This window comes from Euprymna scolopes, chromosome 9, assembly GCF_053919585.1.
Source record: "Euprymna scolopes isolate OS-2025 chromosome 9, ASM5391958v1, whole genome shotgun sequence".
In the NCBI taxonomy this organism is placed as follows: Eukaryota; Metazoa; Mollusca; class Cephalopoda; order Sepiida; family Sepiolidae; genus Euprymna; species Euprymna scolopes.
The window spans coordinates 140,339,338-140,361,850 of record NC_136490.1 but is presented as its reverse complement, the minus strand read 5'-3'; the positions used below and the strand labels follow the sequence as shown (position 1 = coordinate 140,361,850).

Genomic DNA, 22,513 nt, shown 5'->3' with positions numbered 1-22,513 from the left:
TAGCCCCTTATCAACCCAGAACTGAAATCCATTTTTCTGAGAGCCTTTCTACATTTTTCCTTTTTCTTCTGCCTACCTTACTTCCTATTCTGGTATCCCCCTTACAGATAATAATGAACTCTCCCTCTTACTATAAAGACCGGGATAATATGTGTCTCAGTGTTATGCACATTTGGCAGTTAAACTGATATGCAACCACAGTTTTTATTACTGTTGTATTTGTTTTTTTGTTTTTTTCAATATATTTTATTTCTACTAAATACCAAGTTGTGGTTTTCTTTCAGATATTTACCAGTCCACAACATTCCCAAACCTTTTCAAATATTCAAACTGTCTACCACAACCAACTTTTAGGCATGATCTTAGACTACATCCGTTGGCGGTGCCCCATTTTGGAAAGCCTTCAGTTGATATTTTATTTTATTTTTAACAAAGGAATCACCACATTTTTCCAGAAGCCACTCGAGGATAAAGGTTAAAGAATGTACAGTAGTCAAAAGGACAATATAGTAATCATTAGAAGTGTAAATTTGGTAAATTGGATTACCTAAGGGGAACGGCTCATCAAGAACTGGTTTACATTGAACTTAAAGATAGCCACAGGTGTGTAGTCAGCTGGAAAGAGTTCCACAGGTGTGCAGTTCTTAGAAAGAAGCTTTGTTTATGGAATCTACGTTTAGGTTTCGGCACAGATAAAGAGTGGGGGAAATTATTGATAGTGTTTACAGTCAAAGAAGTGTTTCTTGTGAATGTTTAGCAAGAGGGGAGCCATAGATTGGAGCTCAGACGAGCACTTGCCATGAAAATAATGATAAAACAGAGACAGGCTCGCAACTTCTCTTCTATGAGAAAGAGGTTGCAAGGAAGAGAAAAGGGCATCCCCCACTAGACTACGAAGTCTATTCTGAACTCTGTCAAGATAGGATAAGATCTTCCTAGCAGCTCCTGCCCAGATGTGCAGCAATACTCCATCCTCTTATATATAGGTAGAGAATTGCATCAGCAGGTAGATTTCTACTGGATCGATAGAAGGATCCCATCATTTTTCCAGCGACCTTGGCAACGGATTTGATGTACATATTCCATTTTAGATCAGGAGTGAAGTTCAAGCTCAGAAGCTTGTCAAAACATGGAGCCTCCACAAGACGAGAGCCATTCATTTCAATTGATGCCAGATGGGGATCAGAACGTTGATGATGCAAAGATAGAAGCTTGGTTTTAGATACATTAAAAGTAACCAGCTACTTTTTCCCCATTGTAACACATGCTCAAGATCAGAGGAGAGAGAATCAGAGAATGTGCTACCATAGATGGTAGTGTCGTCAGCAAAAATGTCTACAAATGATCCAAGGAAGTGATTTGGAAGATCATTAATATAGATTAGGAAAAAGTTGGATCCAGGATGGACCTTTGAGGGACTCCAGCATTAATATTATGAGCTTACTCCCCAGTCCATTCTGATCAAGAGTGGTTATACCTGTCATAATCTCGTCTTTGGGTTGAATATCATATCATAAATCTAAATAAAATAATATCACATAAAACTAAATAAAATCATATCATGTCATAAAACTAGTTAAATAATATCATATCACAAAACTAAAAAATGATATATCAAAATTAAATAAAATAATATCACACCATAAACCGAAAATGATATCATAAACCAAAAATGATATCATAAACCAAAAATGATATCATGTCAGAAAACTAAATAAAATGATATCATGTCAGAAAACTAAATAAAATGATATCATGTCAGAAAACTAAATAAAATGATATCATGTCAGAAAACTAAATAAAATGATATCATGTCAGAAAACTAAATAAAATGATATCATGTCAGAAAACTAAATAAAATGATATCATGTCAGAAAACTAAATAAAATGATATCATGTCAGAAAACTAAATAAAATGATATCATGTCAGAAAACTAAATAAAATGATATCATGTCAGAAAACTAAATAAAATGATATCATGTCAGAAAACTAAATAAAATGATATCATGTCAGAAAACTAAATAAAATGATATCATGTCAGAAAACTAAATAAAATGATATCATGTCAGAAAACTAAATAAAATGATATCATGTCAGAAAACTAAATAAAATGATATCATGTCAGAAAACTAAATAAAATGATATCATGTCAGAAAACTAAATAAAATGATATCATGTCAGAAAACTAAATAAAATGATATCATGTCAGAAAACTAAATAAAATGATATCATGTCAGAAAACTAAATAAAATGATATCATGTCATTAAACTAAAAATGATATCATGTTATTAAACTAAAAATGATATCATGTCAAAACTAAAAATGATATCATGTCAAAACTAAAAATGATATCATGTCAAAACTAAAAATGATATCATGTCAAAACTAAAAATGATATCATGTCAAAACTAAAAATGATATCATGTCAAAACTAAAAATGATATCATGTCAAACTAAAAATGATATCATGTCATAAAACTAAAAATGATATCATGTCATAAAACTAAAAATGATATCATGTCATAAAACTAAAAATGATATCATGTCATAAAACTAAAAATGATATCATGTCATAAAACTAAAAATGATATCATGTCATAAAACTAAAAATGATATCATGTCATAAAACTAAAAATGATATCATGTCATAAAACTAAAAATGATATCATGTCATAAAACTAAAAATGATATCATGTCATAAAACTAAAAATGTTATGTCATAAAACAAAAAAAAATGTTATGTCATAAAACTAAATAAAATGTTATGTCATAAAACTAAATAAAATGTTATGTCATAAAACTAAATAATATCACATCATAAAACAAAAAATATGTTATCAAACTAAAAATAATGTCATAAAACTAAAATAATATCACGTCATGAAATATGTTACAAAACTAAACATAATATCACATTATAAAAATAAATAAAATAATATAAAAAAAATAAAAATAATATGTAATTTTTATATTAATACCAAAGCGTGTGTGTTATTTTTTGTGTCTCACTTACATCCGGTCTATTTCTTGTAATAAATAATTTTACCAAGAATTCTTCATAAGTTTTGATTTCGGTTATGGATGAAGAAACTCGAGATATATATATATATAGATATATATTTTTTTCATAAGTTTTTATTCCGGTTTCGATTCAAGCTAATGCACCCAATTCATACAGGGTGTCCGTAAAGTTGCTATACAGTCTTATTGTTTTTTTACAAATAAATATTTTAATACAATATCTTACTGTACTGTTAATATATTACAGGGTGTCTGTATAGTAACTTGTAAGACTGTATAGTAACTTTTCAGATACCCTGTATATATATATATATATATATATTTAAAACTGCAACTTTATAATGTATAAAAATCGATAAAACGTTAACTCTATAATAATATATACAAAATCTGCAAGAATTAAAATATATTTAAGCGTACTTTACAACCGAGCTTTGCCAGGCGTCCCTGCTAGCTTAGATAAATACTTTTGCAGTTTTAACAAAAGGGCTACAATAATATCACAGCGTTTCCATTTACTTACAGAATGCCAACATCAATATATTACATATGAATGAGTCCCCTTGTGGAATTTCCACAGGTCCCACTAGTAAAACTAAATAAAATAATATCATGTTAGATAACTAAATAAAACAATATCACATCATAAAACTAAAAATAATATGTTATAAAATAATATGTCATAAAAATAAACAAAATAATATCATGTCAAAACTAAATAAAATAATCTATATATCTATAAAAGTGGAATTGTCTGTGTGTGTGTTTGCGTACATTTCCCTACCAAATATCTCTGTCAATTTTCGGTCTAGAGACTCGAGATTTGACATAAGGGGTATTGAGATTTGGGAAAATCTTTTTAATCATTTTTCGGCCAAAAATTTGGGTGTAAGAGGTCAAAGATTAACGATTTGACCTTTGAAAACTCAACCAAACTCCTCTGCCAATTTTGGGTCTAAACATTTGAAATTTTAAATGTAGGTTACTTGGACATGGATCTAATTTAATAACTTGATTTGATCCCCCCCCAAAAAATATTAAGGGGTCAAAATTGAGGCCAAAGTTTAAATATTTGACCATTGCAGTCTCTACCAAATTACTCAGACAATTTTTGGTCTAAAACTTTGAAATTTTACATAAAGAGTATTCAGAGATAGGGCAAGCTTTTTAATCGGTTTGGGTCAAAAATTTGAGCTGCCTAGGGGTCAAAGTTCAAAAGATTTGACCTTTGCGGTGTCTAGCAAACTACTCAGCCAATTTTGGGTCTAAACATTTGAAGTTTCTACATAACGGGTATTCAGACATGCGGCAAGCATTTTAATCAGTTTTGGGGCGAAAATTTGGCTGCCAAAAGGTCAAAGTTGAAAGAGTTGCCCTTTGCAAACTTACCAAATTCCTCCGCCAATTTTGGGTTTAATGACTTGAAATTTTAGATGTAGGTAACTTGGACATGGGCAAAACATTGTATTTTGATTTGAGACCAAAATAAAATGTTAAGGGGTCAAAATTGGGGTCAAAGTTCAAAAAAATTGACCTCTGCGGTCTCTACAAAATTACTCAGACAAATTTTGATCTAAATATTTGAAATCTTACATAAAGTGTATTCACACGTAGGGCAAGTTATGAACAGTACATAGGGCCCGAGCAAAGCCAGGCTGAACTGCTAGCATATTACAAAGCTAAATAAAAACTATCATGACATAAAATAATGTTATAAAACCAAATAAAATTATATCATTTCAAAAAACCAAAATTATATCATTTCAAAAAACTAAAATTATATCATTTCAAAAAACTAAAAAAATATCATGTCATAAAACTAAAAAAATATCATGTCATAAAACTAAATAAAAAAAATATCATGTCATAAAACTAAATAAAAAATATCATGTCATAAAACTAAATAAAATGATATCACGTCATGAAACTAAATAAAATGATATCACGTCATAAAACTAAATAAAATGATATCACGTCATAAAACTAAATAAAATGATACCACGTCATAAAACTAAATAAAATGATATCACGTCATAAAACTAAATAAAATGATATCACGTCATAAAACTAAATAAAATGATATCACGTCATAAAACTAAATAAAATGATATCACGTCATAAAACTAAATAAAATGATATCACGTCATAAAACTAAATAAAATGATATCACGTCATAAAACTAAATAAAATGATATCACGTCATAAAACTAAATAAAATGATATCACGTCATAAAACTAAATAAAATGATATCACGTCATAACTAAATAAAATGATATCACGTCATAAAACTAAAAATGATATCACGTCATAAAACTAAAAATGATATCACGTCATAAAACTAAAAATGATATCACGTCATAAAACTAAAAATGATATCACGTCATAAAACTAAAAATATCTTCTATAATATAAATCTCACCTATCTGTTTAAATGTATGTATGTATGCCTCGCAAAAAATTTCGACATAGGCGATGGATCCTGACAAGATTGGTATCATTTTGAAGCTCAATGTCTTGGACAACAAATCTAAAAAAATTGGCCAAAAAACATTAATTCCTTCATCCTAAACTCGGCCGTTTTGTACAAGGAGGAGTTTATTTATTTTTGCCGACATTTGAGCAAGTCATCGTCAGGGTTAGATTGACTCTGGTTAATTTCAACACTTGACTTCCTGTCACGTCATAGAGACATCGGCTAAGGCGTCAGATTTTCTTTCACTTTCTTTTCCACCTTCGTGGCATGGGTTTGAGCCCGCCTGCCTAGTACCACTTTTCTTTTTTTTTTTTTTGCTCAACACACACCTCCAAACACCTGGGCAACGCCGGGCACCCAGGCTAGTTATAAAACTAAAAATGATATCACGTCATAAAACTAAATAAAATAATATGTCATAAAACTAAGTAAAATAATATCACATCATAAAACTAAAAATAATCTATAATATAAATCTCACCTGTCTGTTTAAATGTATGTATGTAGGCCCAAACTTTTGACAGAGGTGACGGATTTTCACGAGATCGGACGACAAATATAAAAAAAATTGGCCAAAAGCATTAATTCCTTCACCCTCAATTTATTGCAAGTCAACCAACCCTCGCGTTCACAACGGCACAATCACGGTAGGCACATCGGTAAAACAGTTTTTTTTTTTTTACCTCTTTTTCCTCTGGTGCGTTACGGGTTCGAGCCTGCTCACTACTTTTTTTTTTTTGCGCTCACAATTTTCCTTTTTATTTTTTGCTCAACACACACCTCCAAACAACCGGGCAACGCTAGGCACCCAGGCTAGTCTTCTATATATATAAAAGGAAAAAGTGGTGGGAGTGTTTTTGTATGTCCAACAAAGGCTTTTTTTCGTGGAAGTTTTCAGGGGTAGGTTTACTATCTTTTAGAACTGTTTTTTTTTTATTTTTTTTTTATAGAGCATGTGTTTGTTCGTGTTTTTCGTATTAAAGTGAAACTAATCGAAAACAAAGGCAGCTTCCCGGCTTTTCTGCAGGGATGTCCAGAAAGCAATTAGTAAGTAAACTTTTTGATGGACATCGCTAAATTTGAATGCTTTTCACTTCCTATGGTCTTGTAGCGTAGCGGTAAGATGTCACGTTTTCTTTCACTTTCTTTTCCGCCTTCGTGTCACTGCGTCACGGGTTTGAGCCTGCCCGACAACTAACACTTTTTCTTTTACACCTCCAAACACCTGGGCAACGCCGGGTACCCCCCACTAGTATGTCATAAAACTAAAAATAATATGTTATAAAACTAAAAATAATATGTCATAAAACTAAAAATAATATGTCATAAAACTAAAAATAATATGTCATAAAACTAAAAATAATATGTCATAAAACTAATGTCATAAAACTAAAAATGTCACAAAACTAACTAAAATAATATGTAATAATGCTAATTAAAAATGTCATAAAACTAATTCAAAAATGTCATAAAACTAATTTCAAAATATCATGTCATAAAACTTATTTCAAAATATGTCATAAAACTAATTCAAAAATATCATGTCATAAAACTAATTCAAAAATATCATGTCATAATGCTAGTAAAAATAATATCAATTTCATAAAACTAAAATACTATCATGCCATAATAGTAAATGTCATAAAACTAATTAAAATAAAATTTCATGAAACTAATTAAAATAAAAACAAAATGAATTTTATACCATGAATAAAGATTTAAAGATATTAAAAACTTGAAGCATTATTTAAGACATGCAAACCAACCTCACAATTTCACAGGTGATTCAACTAAATATCTATAAGAATAACAACGATCGATTGCTATAAAAAGTAATTTAAAAAAAATCTGTATGCCTGCGTGTACACACAATATATTTTCATAGCTCCAATTGATATTAAGGTATTTTTTTTCTCCGAGTCTATGGGAACTCCTTTATTATAAACCATGCAAAAGTCACATAAAACTGTGTGCACTCTTTGTGCGTTCAACAGAACCAAACAATGCCATTGTATACAAAACCAGTAAAACATGGTTAGAAATGTATAAATATGCCCAGTCATCCTATCAGGTCCTTGTCTAATTGCAGAGCAATGAAAGGTTTTGATTATTTACTTTATAGAAATAAGTTAATTATTTCAAACAAAGTTGGGTTAGGGTTGGGGTGATTAATTGGAATCGAGAATTGAAAAAAAAAACAAAACAAACAATACAATGCTTTAAAAATAATATACGGAAAAACCCTAGGGTCCACTTTCACCAACAAATTCATCAGGAGTTAATCATTGGTTTATCAAGAGATGCAATAAAAAAAAAAACGAATTAAATTGTCATGCAAGAGCAAATACTTGGGGATATACGAATAAAAAAAAAATAAATTAAAAAAAAAAGCGAAGGGGAAAAACTGGAACTTTTTGGGATATCGAAATCAAAATAATTTGAGACTGATTTCCAATTATAAAAACGATTATTTTACTCATTTAATTTTTTTTTTTTACTTGTTTAAGGTTGAATTTTTTTATTATTGGCACAAGTAAAAAGTATCAATAAAAATTACACGAGTTTATCAAATCTTGAATATAGCACATAAAGGGAAAACATTAAGCAGTTTGCCAAATTAAAAAAAAAATCATATCTAGATTTAAAAGCAGATGAGACCTCTCCACTATCTCCCCATGAGATTTTATTTTTTTTTAGGCGATTTTGGTAATTGCATCGGAATAGGGGAAAATGTTGGAATCATCTCATCACTAATATGTACATATGCTTATATATTTGTATGTACAGAATTCACACCTAAACTAATGAACCAATTGTTATGGGGTAAGCTGATTTATCCATTTTTTTTTTAGGAATAATGAACTTACCTAGAGGCTATAAATATAATTACATCTAACACATGATTGGATAGTGATTCGTGGCAGCTATAGCATCAGAATCATGACATGTACTTCTGTAATATATTTTTGTTAATACACTGAGTTTGTCTTGATTATTGTCAGTCTGCAAGGCTACAATAATTATAAACTTTGGAACAGAGCAACTAGGTATAAGAGTGGGAAATGTGAGATATTTAGTTTAATTTAGTTTTTTTTTTTTGCAAAGAGGGTGGAAGCCATTTGTGAAAATTCAGATATGAGGTGCGTTCCAAAAGTAATGAGTCCTATTTTTTATTCCACCCGAATGGATCAAAGGGGATTGCAAATTGCATTCTTATTAAGGCTTAACTGATGCATTCATGGCCTGAAAGTTTCATCTCTCTGTTGCAGATATTGACAGTGTGAGAGTCTAAGAAAGCAATCTGTCTCAGTAGAGATGCGTCATTAATTTATTGGCAAAAGTGCATTCAGAATGATGGCAACTATGTAGGAAAATCAATTCTGAAGCACAAAAGGTCACTCATTTTTATGGTACCACTCCGTCTGCATAGCTCTTCAACTTTAGGTAAAAAAATAGGAGGCTTTACTTTTGTAACTAGCCTCATACTTCCAATTTTTGTGAAATTTTAATAATAAGTATTAGACATCAATTAATAAATATTCCTAAAATTTCAGGGTTTTTTTCAGAGTATTTGAAAGGATTTTCAGTGATACAATATGGGCCTAATCTCCTTTATGAAAATTCAAATATTCCAGATTTGCATTAAATTTGATTCATAGTCATTAGGCACGGATTAAGAAAGATTTCTTGAATTTTGCTTTTTTTCTTAAGACCACTTAAGCTTAAACCATAAATTTTAGACATTTTCTAGGATCAAAATCATGTATAGGATTTTAATCCAAACTTAGAATAAGAATTCCAGCCATGAGGTTTAGTATCATTATATTTTAGTTATTTTTTTAGTTTTTGTAAGGAGTCATAAAAGTGCTGCAAAACTGTTCTGTTTGTGGAATTAATTTTACCCGTCCTGGGACAGGTTTTCTCCTAGTTGTTATATGACATAATATTGACACACCGGTTCTCATTAGATCACAACAACTTTGAGCCTGACCAGTACCAGATGAATGACCATTTGGGAATACCAGGCATTGCATGTTGGAGAACATTGACACTTTTGACATCTCTTGCATCCCACCTGGCCTCCAGCTGTCTTGACCTGTCCTGTCACTGGATCAGGTTGGTTGGGATAAAGGAGTGAGGCTAGCACTGTGAAAATCAGTTTCACTTTAAACAAATTCCCAGTGGGTGCGATTCATCATCTCTAGGATGATCAGTCTTTGTTGTTCTGACGGTTGAACTACATTCATATAAATTGCATTTTCTATTAACTCACTTGCAACTCGGTCATATTTGAACAGTAGATACAAGCAGTATTTCATGTTAGTATACATTATCCAATGTTGGCGAGGAAATCACTCTTAGATTCTCTTTTGCCCACATCTGAGTTAAAGGTTTCTTGGAATATCCAATTCAAAAGCTGTCCCTATAAGTCATACATGTGTATTCTGGTCAGGAGGAGACGATCATTTTATTTAGTATGGATCTTTACTAATACAAGCACATCTTGCTACATGTATACATAGGTTATTTTGACTAGAGTTAAAATAACCGAATCTCATCAATGATTCAAAATGAAATGTACAAAATCAATAACAACAGTAATAGTCACTCATGAGTGGTCTCAGCAAAGACAACAAGTGCACACACAAGTAGAGAGTGTGAGTCACCTGACGTCCAGTTGTAAGGTTCTGCTGGGAGACAGCTACTATAGAATGCAATACAATGGAGTGTGTAAATATCTATACTGGACCATCTGTAAAAAGTTGAATATTAAATATAGCAGCAAGTCCTGGGAACATGTTTACCAGAAAGAACAGTTGGAAATAAGTCATACACCATCTACTATGACTATGTAATTCGTACAGTTATGTACTTAGAAAACGGGGCTATTAAATATAAAATAGTGATATGGGACAAGAAGGAGGAAGAAGTAATCTTAGAAATGATGCTGGGTTAAACAGAGCCGAGATTGAAAAGATAACGAAACACCAAAGTCTTATGAACAACATGAATAGAAACTGGAATCTTAGGAAGATCTTCATCATTCCAGTAATTATAGGAGCAACCGGACTCATGAAAAAAAAATTTCAAAATCTACCTGGCAAATATACCCGGTGAACCAAGTGCAAGACAGATACAAACAATTGCATTTACAGTTAAAATCTTTAAAAAAAAAAATGTCTTAATTGAAATTAATGAAATAGTGGGTGAAAGTCTGGCATCCAGTAGGATACCTCATTCACAGCTAGTGTAACATTGTACATGTTTACACACGTAAACCTAACACATAACAGCGTATGTCGAAAGGAACATAGGACAAGTAATAACTCAACTCCTTTTTGTAACAACAACATTTATTAGCTCATTCTCCTGCCATGTGTGACTTCTCGTTACAGCCATGACGTCACCCATGTTTCTAACATGCTCATCTTCTCTAACATGCTCTCTCTTTCCTTTTTATAGTCTTTCTTTTTCCTTACTGTGATGCCATTTCACATACGGCTCTGCATTTGCATACAGTCGCCGCGCTCTGTTACACTTGAACAAAATGATAAAATTAAAACAAAAAGAAGTCGTGTTCTCTTCTTCTGCCTTTGAGATCTAGTCTATTTGTCTTTTTTTTTTTTCTGTGTTTATAAAACAATCGTGTTATATCATAAATGTTTCTTTGTTTTCAACTTTGATACAATATTTCTCATTCACGTCACATGATCCACTATCAGAGCTATCTGCTTAATTTGCTCATTCCATTGTCCATTGTCCAACAACTGATGTCATACGAAGGAATGGGTAATATGTAGACACAGTGGTCTAGAAAGAAAATGTCTGCTGAGTTCTTAGAATGTGTCCAACAAGTCTTGTAAATGATGTTTATGACAATGTCAAACAATTCTGAAATGATCCAATGGATTGCCAAACATCAGTTAATAACCAGTTCTTGGGGGTGTTAGATCTGTAATTTACCACGTGCATTGAACCGTTATTTGCAGTCCATTGATGGTTGGAGATGAAAATATTCAAAATATGGATTTTATCATTCAATAAGAAAAAACCCAACTTTTTTTTAAGAGGAGTAAACTCTCCTCACAAACGATTACATTCTCGGGCAGAAGTATGATCTTCTTTATCTTATTTTTTTTAATTTTGAAATTTTTTAATTTTAAATTTTTTATAAATTAAATATTTTTTGTTTATCTCTCATTACATGGTTTTGACTTGATATGCCTTCATCCTAAGTTCTAAGTTCATCCTCTGATCTAATTACGTCATTGACAATCCAAGTGCGGATTTATTATGAACCCGTCTTGGGATGAGTATTACAGCTAAACTCAACTGATAACTTACCTTGCAATGCTTCTTTTGCTCTGTTTAAGTCTTGTTTTGTTTGGATGAGTTCAAGCTTTAATTCCCCAAAACCGACTTGTTGAATTTGGGATGTTGCTGTCTTGGCCTTTCGTAGCTCCTCCAACTCACGATTTAGATTTGACACCTGAAGTTCAAGTTGCATGTTTTGTTCGTTGAGGTGAGCCAATTCATTTGTGAAGTTGGATACAGGCACCACTTGGTTCTGCTTCTCAGAATCTGAAAGACGTCAATAATGGTTGCACATCAAAGAATCACAGAACAAAAAAAAAAAAAAAACATGGCACAGAGAAAAGCATAAAAATATCGAATCATAACAAACAATATTTAAAAAACAAAAAACAAAACAAAGACATAACAATGTAGCTTTTACAGCTGAATTTTACCAAATACTTTATTCACTGTCATGGGTCCTTGTGCAAGGACCAATGGCATAGTGGATAAATTACTAAAATTCAATTGTAAAAATTACATTCTTCTGGAGGTTGAAGGTTCGATCCTCAGTGCAGGTGACACTCAAAAATTACAATTACAAATTACTTAGGATTCCTACCCAGTGATACGTGACAGAATGAAAGCACGCTACTTCTGTGGATTAAATAAAAGGTTCTGTTCGAAATTCCGTGCAGATTTCCAAATTCGATGTTAAGATTCCTGAGTTTGACAATATATATAAATAAAACAGTAGATGTATGTGTGTATGTGTGTCTGTGCGTGTATAAATATTTAACCTATAAACTCTTTGGTTACATAACACAGAAATTAACAAAAAAAGCCGACAAAAAAATAGATGCCATGTTTCAGCATTAAGTAATCTCAAAAGGGTTGATATGCCGCAAAATAGACAGGCCAAATAAAACTAAAAAATCTAACTTGATTTACATGTGACATTTATTTGTACCAATGACATTGAACATTACGTTAGCGATAATGACATAACCATGGGTCACATGATTGCAAGCAGACATTTTTTCTTCTCTTTCTCAAAACGAAATAATGTAAAAATCATCAGTCAAAGAATTTTAATTGAAGTCATTGCGTGCAGTGAAATAATGATATGACAGCTCCATTGAATAACAATGCATATCTTTGCTGTAGGCAAATGGCCATGCAAGGTGTGTGTATGTGCGTTTAGGCAGATGTGGTTGTGTGCAATGAGAGAAATGGTTCATTGAATGCATTGCCACATTGGGAAGGAAAGCATACAAAAACACCTTTCTGTACAGGGTGGAATGATAAAATTGTCACCATAGAAAAGATGACGTGATTCCACTTCCGTTTGATGAAAACCGGTTTTCTTTTTTAGTTGCAGACCATCTACTAGTTGGCCAGTTGTGTACAAATCCCAGGAGCAATAAGAGCCTTCTACCATGTCTGAAAGTGACACAATGTTCAACGAACGAGATCAGAAATGTGCCGTTGTAAATTCCGCCTAATGCTAAGCACATAGTAAAAGACAAGTTTTTTTTTGTTGTAGTAAAAAAACAAAAAAAGAAAACGAGTTTTTGCTGTGAATGTCTAAAAGGAGGAACTAGAGATTAAAAAAATACCCTTCATGGAAAAAAATTATCATAACATAGGTCCATACAAAATTTCAGCCAGATAAGCCCAGTAGTTTCTGAGAAAACATCTAGAGTAAATGTGGTATTGTGGTTAGTCCCTAACTGTGCATCAAACATATATGATAATACTTATTTTGCGATGCCTTATAACAAAGGTCCATACAAAATTTCAGCTAGATTAGCTCAATAGTTTCCAAAAGTATAACATATTTCTATTAAAGCTTCTATCTTTCTCTCTTTCCCTCGTCCTCTCCCTTCTTTATTCTCCACCCAATTCATATCTCTCTCTGGACATACACACAGACAACTCGTTTTTATAGATTTCTTGAGGAATGAATCGGCATAAGGGAATTAACTCCTTGATGAAAAAAACTCAGTTACTTCCTTTTAGTTAATAATAATATGCCTGGAAAATGGACATACCCCTAATGAAATCTGTCAAATAATTAATGTTTTTTCTAAATTTTAGATATGTGTGCAGGCCAACTTCAATCAAGAAAATGCGAATTTTGTGGATATTTGTTCTGTTGTTTTTTATTTAAGTCGGACATACAAACATACACACAGACAACTGATTTTTATAAAAAAATTTTCCATATCGATCACAGACTTAGATCATACTAAGCAAAACAAAGTTTGAAGAATAAAAAGATTAAAATAAAAGTGATCTATTTTTAGCACCGATAAACCAGTGATGCCATAACATGTCCTATAAATTCCGTCACATCCTACAAATTTCTAAAATTAGATGTTTAGCAGATTTTCATCGCTTTCAACATTGGAACACAGTTAAAAACTATTAATCTTTAAAAAGTGTACATTACTTTCACACGAGGAAAATCTATCTATTTTTACCTCTGCGAGTTGCAGGAAAGCTACGATTTACGATTCATGTAGAATAAGCAAGTTAAGTCAGAGTTGCCCGAGATTAAATGATGAACTCTAGCTCATAAAACAATATTATTTTAAATTTGCAAATTTTAGAACACTAAGTAACACTATAATTTTTTATTAAAAAAAAATAGTCATATTTGATAATAATTACAGAGACTTTCAGTGGCATTCATCTTTATCAAAGAAAACTTTGTTATTTAAAAAAAAAATCTTATTTTATTGGTGCTGCAAAGTTCAAGCTGGTGACGATTATATCAAAGTCAGAGTTGATGTGTATCATGTGATTGGTACTAAAATTAAATAGGAAAAAAAACAAAAACAAAACATTATGCTGTTTAGTGTACAGTAGATCGATTAGCACTTATCTCCATTTACTGGCCCTTCTAGTTTAGGAGCTTCTTTCTGACCCTACACCAGTTGAAGTTCTCCGGTGAATATGCCCATTCTAGTTTAGCTGGACCCAACATAGCTGAATAGCATAGTTTATCTATCCATTAAATATCATCGTTTTACTATACTTTCCAAGGGTTGCATACATTTTCACAAAATCCATGCATCCCGGAAACGTTGCAGTTGCAAACAAACGAAAGAAATAAATAAAATCCAGGTCAGAATTTTTTCTTTTTTAACACAAATCGTTTATTACTGCTGCTCTCCCATCTGGAGATCACTTAAAAAGTCTCCCACTGCCACTATGGAGCTACATGTCCATCTCCCCTGGCCATGTTTTTCTTTCTGCTTCACTACATGTCAGCCATAAACAACCATTTTTCGTCTTTGACTGTACACATCTATCTTTTTCAACTGCACTTTTTCTTTTCCTGGCCAATTATTATCTATAAAAGGAAAAATGTGTGTTAGTGTGTGTGTGCACTTTTTCTGTATGTCCACAAAAGGCTTTTTTCGAGGGGTGTGCGGTCGGCTCACTCCTTAAAACTTTATGTTATCTAAATCATAATATCTACAACTTAAGAATGGGGGTCAAGTCTATCATTAATTTGCCTGACTTTTACACGCTATTTTCGACATTTTTTTCGATCGCCGCGTGTTGATTTTTTCATATAAAAGCGGAACTAATTCGAAGTTTAAGGCATTGTTTCCGGTGCGATTCCTGGGAACGTCCAGAAAGCAATCAGCTTTGATCAATGCGGAGTTTCTCCTTATATCAGACAATTGCTATTCAATTTGGACAATCCCCTTTTTATGGAGAGCTGCTTTTCCCCCCAGAGTATGGTAAACCCCAAAAAACTACCCCACACATTAAAAAGCTGCCCCGCAGTAAAAGCTAACTTGGACCTCATTAAGTCATTAAGTGCAGGCACCTGTCAATTCTGTTTATACTTAAATAAATTCAAACATGTTTCAGTTACTCTTTCTTGCTGGCCGAGCGGTTAATGTGCCACGTTTTTTTCACACTTTGTTTTCCAACTTCACCTCAAGGCTTCGGGTTCGATCCTACCTACATACCAAAACTTTTTTTTAAACTCCCCTCCCCCCGACATAAACACCCCGGGCAACGATTTTTTTAAGTTTTAACATTGTTTCTTTTTATATAATATTTAAACAGGGTTATTACTTCGCTTATTTTTTGTTTTTTATTTACCCCCCCCCCTCCCGAACACACACCTCTAAACACCTGGCAACGCCAGGTACCCCCGCTAGTCTATTATATAAATCTCACTTATTGCTTAAATGTATATAAATATATCTGCCTAAAAGTTTTGACAGAGGTGATCGATTTTCACGAGACCAGTATAGTTTTGAAGCTCAACCTTTCGGACGACAAATATAAAAAAATTGGCCAAAAACATTAATTCCTCAACTGGGAAGTTTTCTACGAAGAGGATCGTTTTTTTTTTTTTTTTTTTTTTTGCAAGTCATTGTATTGGTTGGAATGACTTTACTAATTTCAATGTTCCGAACTTCCGATCATGTCATGGAGTAGGGGTAAAACGTCAGGTTTTCTTTCATTTTCTTTTCCAACTTCGCTTCACGGGTTCAAGCCTGCTTGCCTGTCTACTACCACTTTTTTTTTTTTTTTGCTCAACACACACCTCTACACACCCAAACAATGCAGGGGACCCAGGCTAGTCTATTATATAAAAGAGCAAATGTCTGTTTACATGTTCAACTCAAATTTGAAAAATACACAACAAACACACACAAAGTTGATACTTTGATTTTTTAAACTTTTTAATTTTTTTTTTTTTTTTTTTACATAGGCATCACCACATTATCAAGGCCCAGAGGCCACTCAAGGATAAGGGTTAAAGAGTGTACAGTAGAAATTGGGCAATATAGTAATCATTAGTAATGAAAATTTGGTAAATTTGATAACTTATATGGAACGACTCATCAAGAACTTATTTACTTTAGACTTGAACACAACCATATTGTAGTCAGCCGGAAAGCAGGAAAACGGAAGACAATTCCACAGGCGTGTAGTTCTAAGAAAGAAGCTTTGTTCATGGAATCTACGTTTAGGTTTAGGCACAGATAAAGAGTGGGGGAAATTATTGATAGTGTTTACAGCTAGACGAGTGTTTCTTGTGAAAGTTTGGCGAGGGGGGACCATAGATTGAAGCTCAGTCGAACACTTTCCATGAAAATAACGATACATCAGAGACAAACTCGCAACATCTCTTCTGTGAGATAGAGGTTGCAAGGAGGAGAAAAGGACATCTCCTACGAGGCTACGAAGTCTATTTTGAACTCTATCAAGGCAGGACAAGTCCTTTCTAGCAGCTCCTGCCCAGATGTGGCAACAGTATTCCATCCTTGGACGTACCTGGCTCTTATATAGATAGAGAATAGCATCAGCAGTGAGATATCTACCGGATCGATAGAAAGATCCCACCATTTTTCCAGCGGCCTTGGCAACAGATTTGATGTACGTGTTCCATTTAAGATTAGGAGTAATGGTCAAGCCCAGAAGCTTGTCAAAACTTGAGGCCTCCTGAAGACGAGAGCCATTCATTTCAATTGATGCCAAATGTGGATTAGAATGTTGATGATGTAAAGAGAGAAGCTTGGTTTTAGATGCATTAAAAGTAACCAGCCACTCCTTTCCCCATTGTACTACGTGCTCAAGATCAGAGGAGAGAGAATTGGAGAGAACTTGGTCGTTTACTGTCTTAGATGTGGTACCATAAATGGTAGTGTCGTCAGCATAAATGTCTACAAATGATGTAAGGATGTGATTTGGAAGATCATTAATGTAGATCAGGAAAAGAGTTGGGCCCAGGATGGACCCCTGAGGGACACCGGCATTAATACTGTGAGCTTCTGATTTTTGCCCCTCAGCTACTACTCTTATGAACCTATCAGAAAGAAATGATTTAATAATTGAGAAGACTTTTCCAGCTATACCATAGCTAACGATCTTATGAAGTAAATCTTTATGCCATACCCTATCAAAGGCTTTAGATATGTCAAGAGCAATTGCCCTAGAAAGATTGCCACCGTCGAGAGATTTGCTAATCCTATGCGATATAACTGTAAGCACATCTGCTGTAGATCTAGCAGAACGGAAACCATATTGAGTGTCACTAAGAAGGTTATTTTTGTTGAGATGGTTGATTACTTCTGTATTTAATTGGATGCATGATATCGAAAATGCAAAATTATTTGAGGGTTAAATATTATTCATGATAATGTGTAAACATAGCAGTCTAGAAAGAAAATGCCTGCTGAAAAGAAAATACTTACTCCAAATATAAATTATAAAGATAATTATTCGTATTGAATAACAAAATCCATCTTTTGAACATTTTCATCTTCAGCCATCAATTGACTGTGAATAACAGTTGCATGGTAAAATTAAAGATTTCACATTTCCAAGAACTGGCTATTAACCCATGTTTGGCAATCCACTGAATCATTTTAAAATTGTTCATGACATGTTTGAATATCGTTATTTATTCAGTCTGCATGAAATCATTTTCATAAACATTTACAAAACTTGTTGGGCGTATTCTAAGAACTCAGGCCGCTGTATCTACACATTACCGCCATGCACATTTAATGTTATCAAGATCGACAAACATCTTTTAATGTTATCATGTAGTCGATTTTCCAGCTACTAACTAAAGGGAAGTAACTGATGTTTTTTTACAGAGTTATTTCCCTTTACACCAACTGAAGTTGTTTGTTTCTAAGTCCAGAGAGATGGATGAGCTGGGCGAAGAAAAAAAAAAAAGAGAGGGTGGAGAGTGGGAGAGGGCAAAGAAGGGGGGGGGGAATTAAGAGAAATAGAAGTCATGTAACGATTTTGCCGGAGGCAAAGTTTTGCTACTAAATAAAATAAAACATTTTTTATCAACGTCAAGCGCAAGGACAGATAATGCTGATCAGAATGAAATATACTTATCCAAATACCCTGGAAAATGTAGTTTTAGAATATTAGGGACTGCCAAAAAGTCACCACAGAATTACTCCACCCTATATGTAACACGATGTAACTTTATTATAAATTAATATTATCAGTATAACTTTTGTACCATTTAAAAGAAGGGCAAAATAAACCAGTAATATTTAAAAAAATTTTTTTTCATCGAACGAAAATAATGAAATTGCGAGACGAAAACCGTGTTTACATAATTGGCATTTTAAAATAACGTTCCCATGTAGTAGACATCCCGAAAGTGAAAACATACCCGCATTTAATAAATCTAGCAAAAATCAACTAATGGTGAAATTTTCGATACTTATCCATTTTAGAATGAAATTACATATAAAATGCAGTTTTCGTAAAACATATGAGGGGAAATATTTTTTTAATGCGTGCCCCCCCCTATCTATTTTTTTTCGAAATTAGTGCAAAATATATTTAAATCTATCGAAATTTCTATTTATTATGAAATATAAGAGTTCGAATAAGTAACAAATATTTATTTTTTTTTAAATTTAAATACACATCTTGAACAAAGATTTACCTTGAAGTTGCAATTAAAAAATTGATATAAACTTATTATGTTTTTTTAATAGCATTTTTTCGAATTAATATATACTATAATCAGTTGAATTGCCAAGAAAAAGAAACTTCGTAAACATTAATTAATTTTTAAAAGATTAAAACGATTAAAATTCCATTATTTAAAAATATTCCGTTACAACATAGATTTTTAATTAATTGTTAATTTTTTTTTTTAATATCAAGTTTTAATATAAACATGACTCTTGTCAGCTATTTTATCGCCAGATTAAAACCAATTTGAAAATATTGCACAATATTAAGCATTTTGTAGGCTCCTCCTCATATTTTGTTTGTCTATTTTTACCGAACAAAAAAAATATGGAAGCCCGTAGGTAACCAAAAGAACATTCAGTAAAACCGTATTTCATATTTAATATACAAATATTTATAATATTATTAATCATTAAACTGTGTAAATCTTAAAACCTAACAAAATTATAACAAAGATTAATTGCAGTTTGAAAAAGATAAACAAAGGTTTTAAAAAAATCATTAAGTCGCTTCTGCTTTTCCATAGTTCGTATAGTACACACAAATCTGACGTCATGGAAAGATGCGGTCCAATCTTCACAATCGTTTGGCAGTCCCTATAGAATATATATATGGTTATGGGGTCGAATCTCAAATTCTAGAATGAGTTTTTAAACAAACTGATAAACTTTAAGTAAAAATTTATATACCGTAAGCTGGGTGACTCTGGCCTCCCAGAGTGACTTTAAGCCATTAATAAAAAAAATAATGAGTAATTAACTGCAGTAAATATTTGCTGCGGCACTACAATATGTTTGTAAAATTATGAAATCGTATAGCACCTGGAAATCATGTTTTAAATGCAGAGATCACATTATTTACATATTTTTATTTTTTTAATGGCTCAATGTCACCCCGGGTGGTCATAGTCACTCCAGCTTTTGATACCTATATATATGTGTATAGGATTCATTCCTAAACTAATTAACTAATCATTATGAATTTTGGAACACAGTTGCTATGCATAAAGGTGAGTAATATAGGCTTAATTTTAATTTAGTTTTATGCATGGGGTCAAAGAGGCAGTGAAAATTCAGATATCTATGATTTTTGTGGAATTTTAACAATATGTGTTAGACATAAATTAATAAATATTTACCAAATTTTCAGTTTTAAAAGAATTTTCAGGTGCCTCGATACAATCTCCCAGTTAAAAATTAAAATATTTCAGATTTGCATTAAATCTGATCCATAATCATTAAACACCAATTAAGCAAGATTCCATAAATTTCAATTTCTTCTAAATTTCAGACATTTTCTTAAAATAAAAATCATGTGATAGATTTTAATTAAATTGGAATAAGGATTCTAAACATAAGGTTTAGCAGCATTATGATTTTTAACTTGAAAGTTGAATCAAATCTGTATTCACTCTAAGTTAAAAGATTTGAGATTTGCACCAAAACTTTAATAAACTATTTTCTCCCACTCTTTTTTTTTAGGTAGCAACCATGTTTCACATCAAATTTTAAGGGATAAAAAAAAAAGAAAAGAATGGAGAGATTTTAAATACCGATTCTATCAATAATTATTGCTGATGAATGACAATATAACATTTTTTTTTTAAATAGAAATCGCTCCAGACAACACAAAGCCACTTGATATAAAGGGCTACAAAAGGTAGCACTTTAAGATAAAATAACTAGCCGGTAAGTGGATAGATTCTGATGTAGAAAACAGTAATTCTTCTTACTTAGTCAGAAACATCGCTCATAGAATGTGAGGATTAAAAGTAAAATATTTGGATAATAAGAGTTACGAGGCTTTTGATATAAACAGAAAGTCCACTTTCTAATCTCCATATGTGAACAAAAAAAACCCCAAAAAACAAGCAAATATTGCTGAATTTAGCGATTTCGAAATGATACTGCACAGATAACAAGAATACACAATGTATATTACTTTTGGTACACAATGTATATTACTTTTGGTAACTTTAAATTATTAAAAAGCAGTAGAGGCCTTAAAATGCATTCTGTTACCCCGGTCGAGGGGTTTCACGGGTAGGACATGCTGACTGCTGTAGAAAACAGATCCATCTGTTCACATGTTATTACTGTTGATCCTATTTACTTGCATCCCCACAAGGTCAGAGTTAAACACAAGATCGGTTTGGAATCTGAGGAAAAATCCAGCTCCCCAAAAAGGGTAACTCTAGATAGGAGCAAAAATAAAAATCGTCTCAGTCATGAACGATTTCTTTTCTATTGATTGAGGATAGAAAAGGTGAAGTGTAGTATCAAAACAGATACTACACTTCGTTCCTAGCAAAACCTGTGGAATGTGGATCTATTTCATAACTTTGGAAAAAAAAAAAATCTGTTATGAAAAGTGGATAATGACCTCCAAATATCATGTCAACTCTTGTCTATCTCCTTGGACTTTTAATTAAGAGCAAAGTATAGTATCTGTTTTGCTACTACACTTCATCTGTTGTGTTTTCAGTGAATGAAGAAGAAATATTTTTAGACTGAGGCAATATTAATTTTCGTCCCAATCTAGAATCCTCCTTTTTGGGAAGCTGGATTTCCCCCACATTAAAAACCGACCTTTTGTGTAAAACTACCCTCAGTTGGAGGCCAGTAATTAAGGATCCAATTAAACACTCGGGAAAGTAGAAAGTGGGCCTTGGGTTTACTTATAGCAGTCTTGTAACTCTCGCTTCCCTTATTTAGTCCTCACATTCCATGAACGATGTTTCTGACAAAGGGGAAAGAATTGCTGTTTTCTGGGTCAGCATCTACCCATCTAATACTTATTGTTAGTTAATTTTTGAGCTTGAAGTATTTTTTTTTTAATTCCTTAGACCAAGTGGCTTCATGCCTTGTCTAGAGTGATTTTCATTAAAAGAAATATATATTTTTTATAATTTAAAAAAAAAAAAAAAAAAAGGCAATACTTCTTCTATTATCCCCCCCCCCATACATTTCAAGGAGAGATATGAAAAAGAAAAACATTACAGAAACAGAAAATATTAAATTTATTTGATTAGAGTAAAGGGCTTTCTGGCACCTCGGGATCTCAGTAGTGAAGAGGTGGGATTTTTTTGATTATCAGTTAGTCAGGAGTATGGACATCGAGGGGGCACAAGTGCTATGAGTTCATCAAAGCACATTCCATTAAAGTACTTGTAAAACAGGCATAGGAATGCAACATTGTAGTGATGGGACAGAGATTGGAGCTTGACCGATA

At 32.4% G+C, this 22,513-nt stretch overlaps 1 protein-coding gene across 5 annotated transcripts in view; it reads right to left on the bottom strand.

Annotated features, from left to right (window-relative positions):
- The window catches only part of LOC145284877 (kazrin-like), a 519,312-nt gene that overhangs the window by 49,958 nt on the left and 446,841 nt on the right, over window positions 1-22,513 (bottom strand). For all 5 annotated transcript variants that reach the window (XM_080133902.1, XM_080133904.1, XM_080133903.1 and 2 more), the window contains one exon: window positions 11,843-12,079. In XM_080133902.1, coding sequence (XP_079990028.1) covers window positions 11,843-12,079 — 237 coding nt within the window. The remainder of the gene's footprint in view (window positions 1-11,842; window positions 12,080-22,513) is intronic.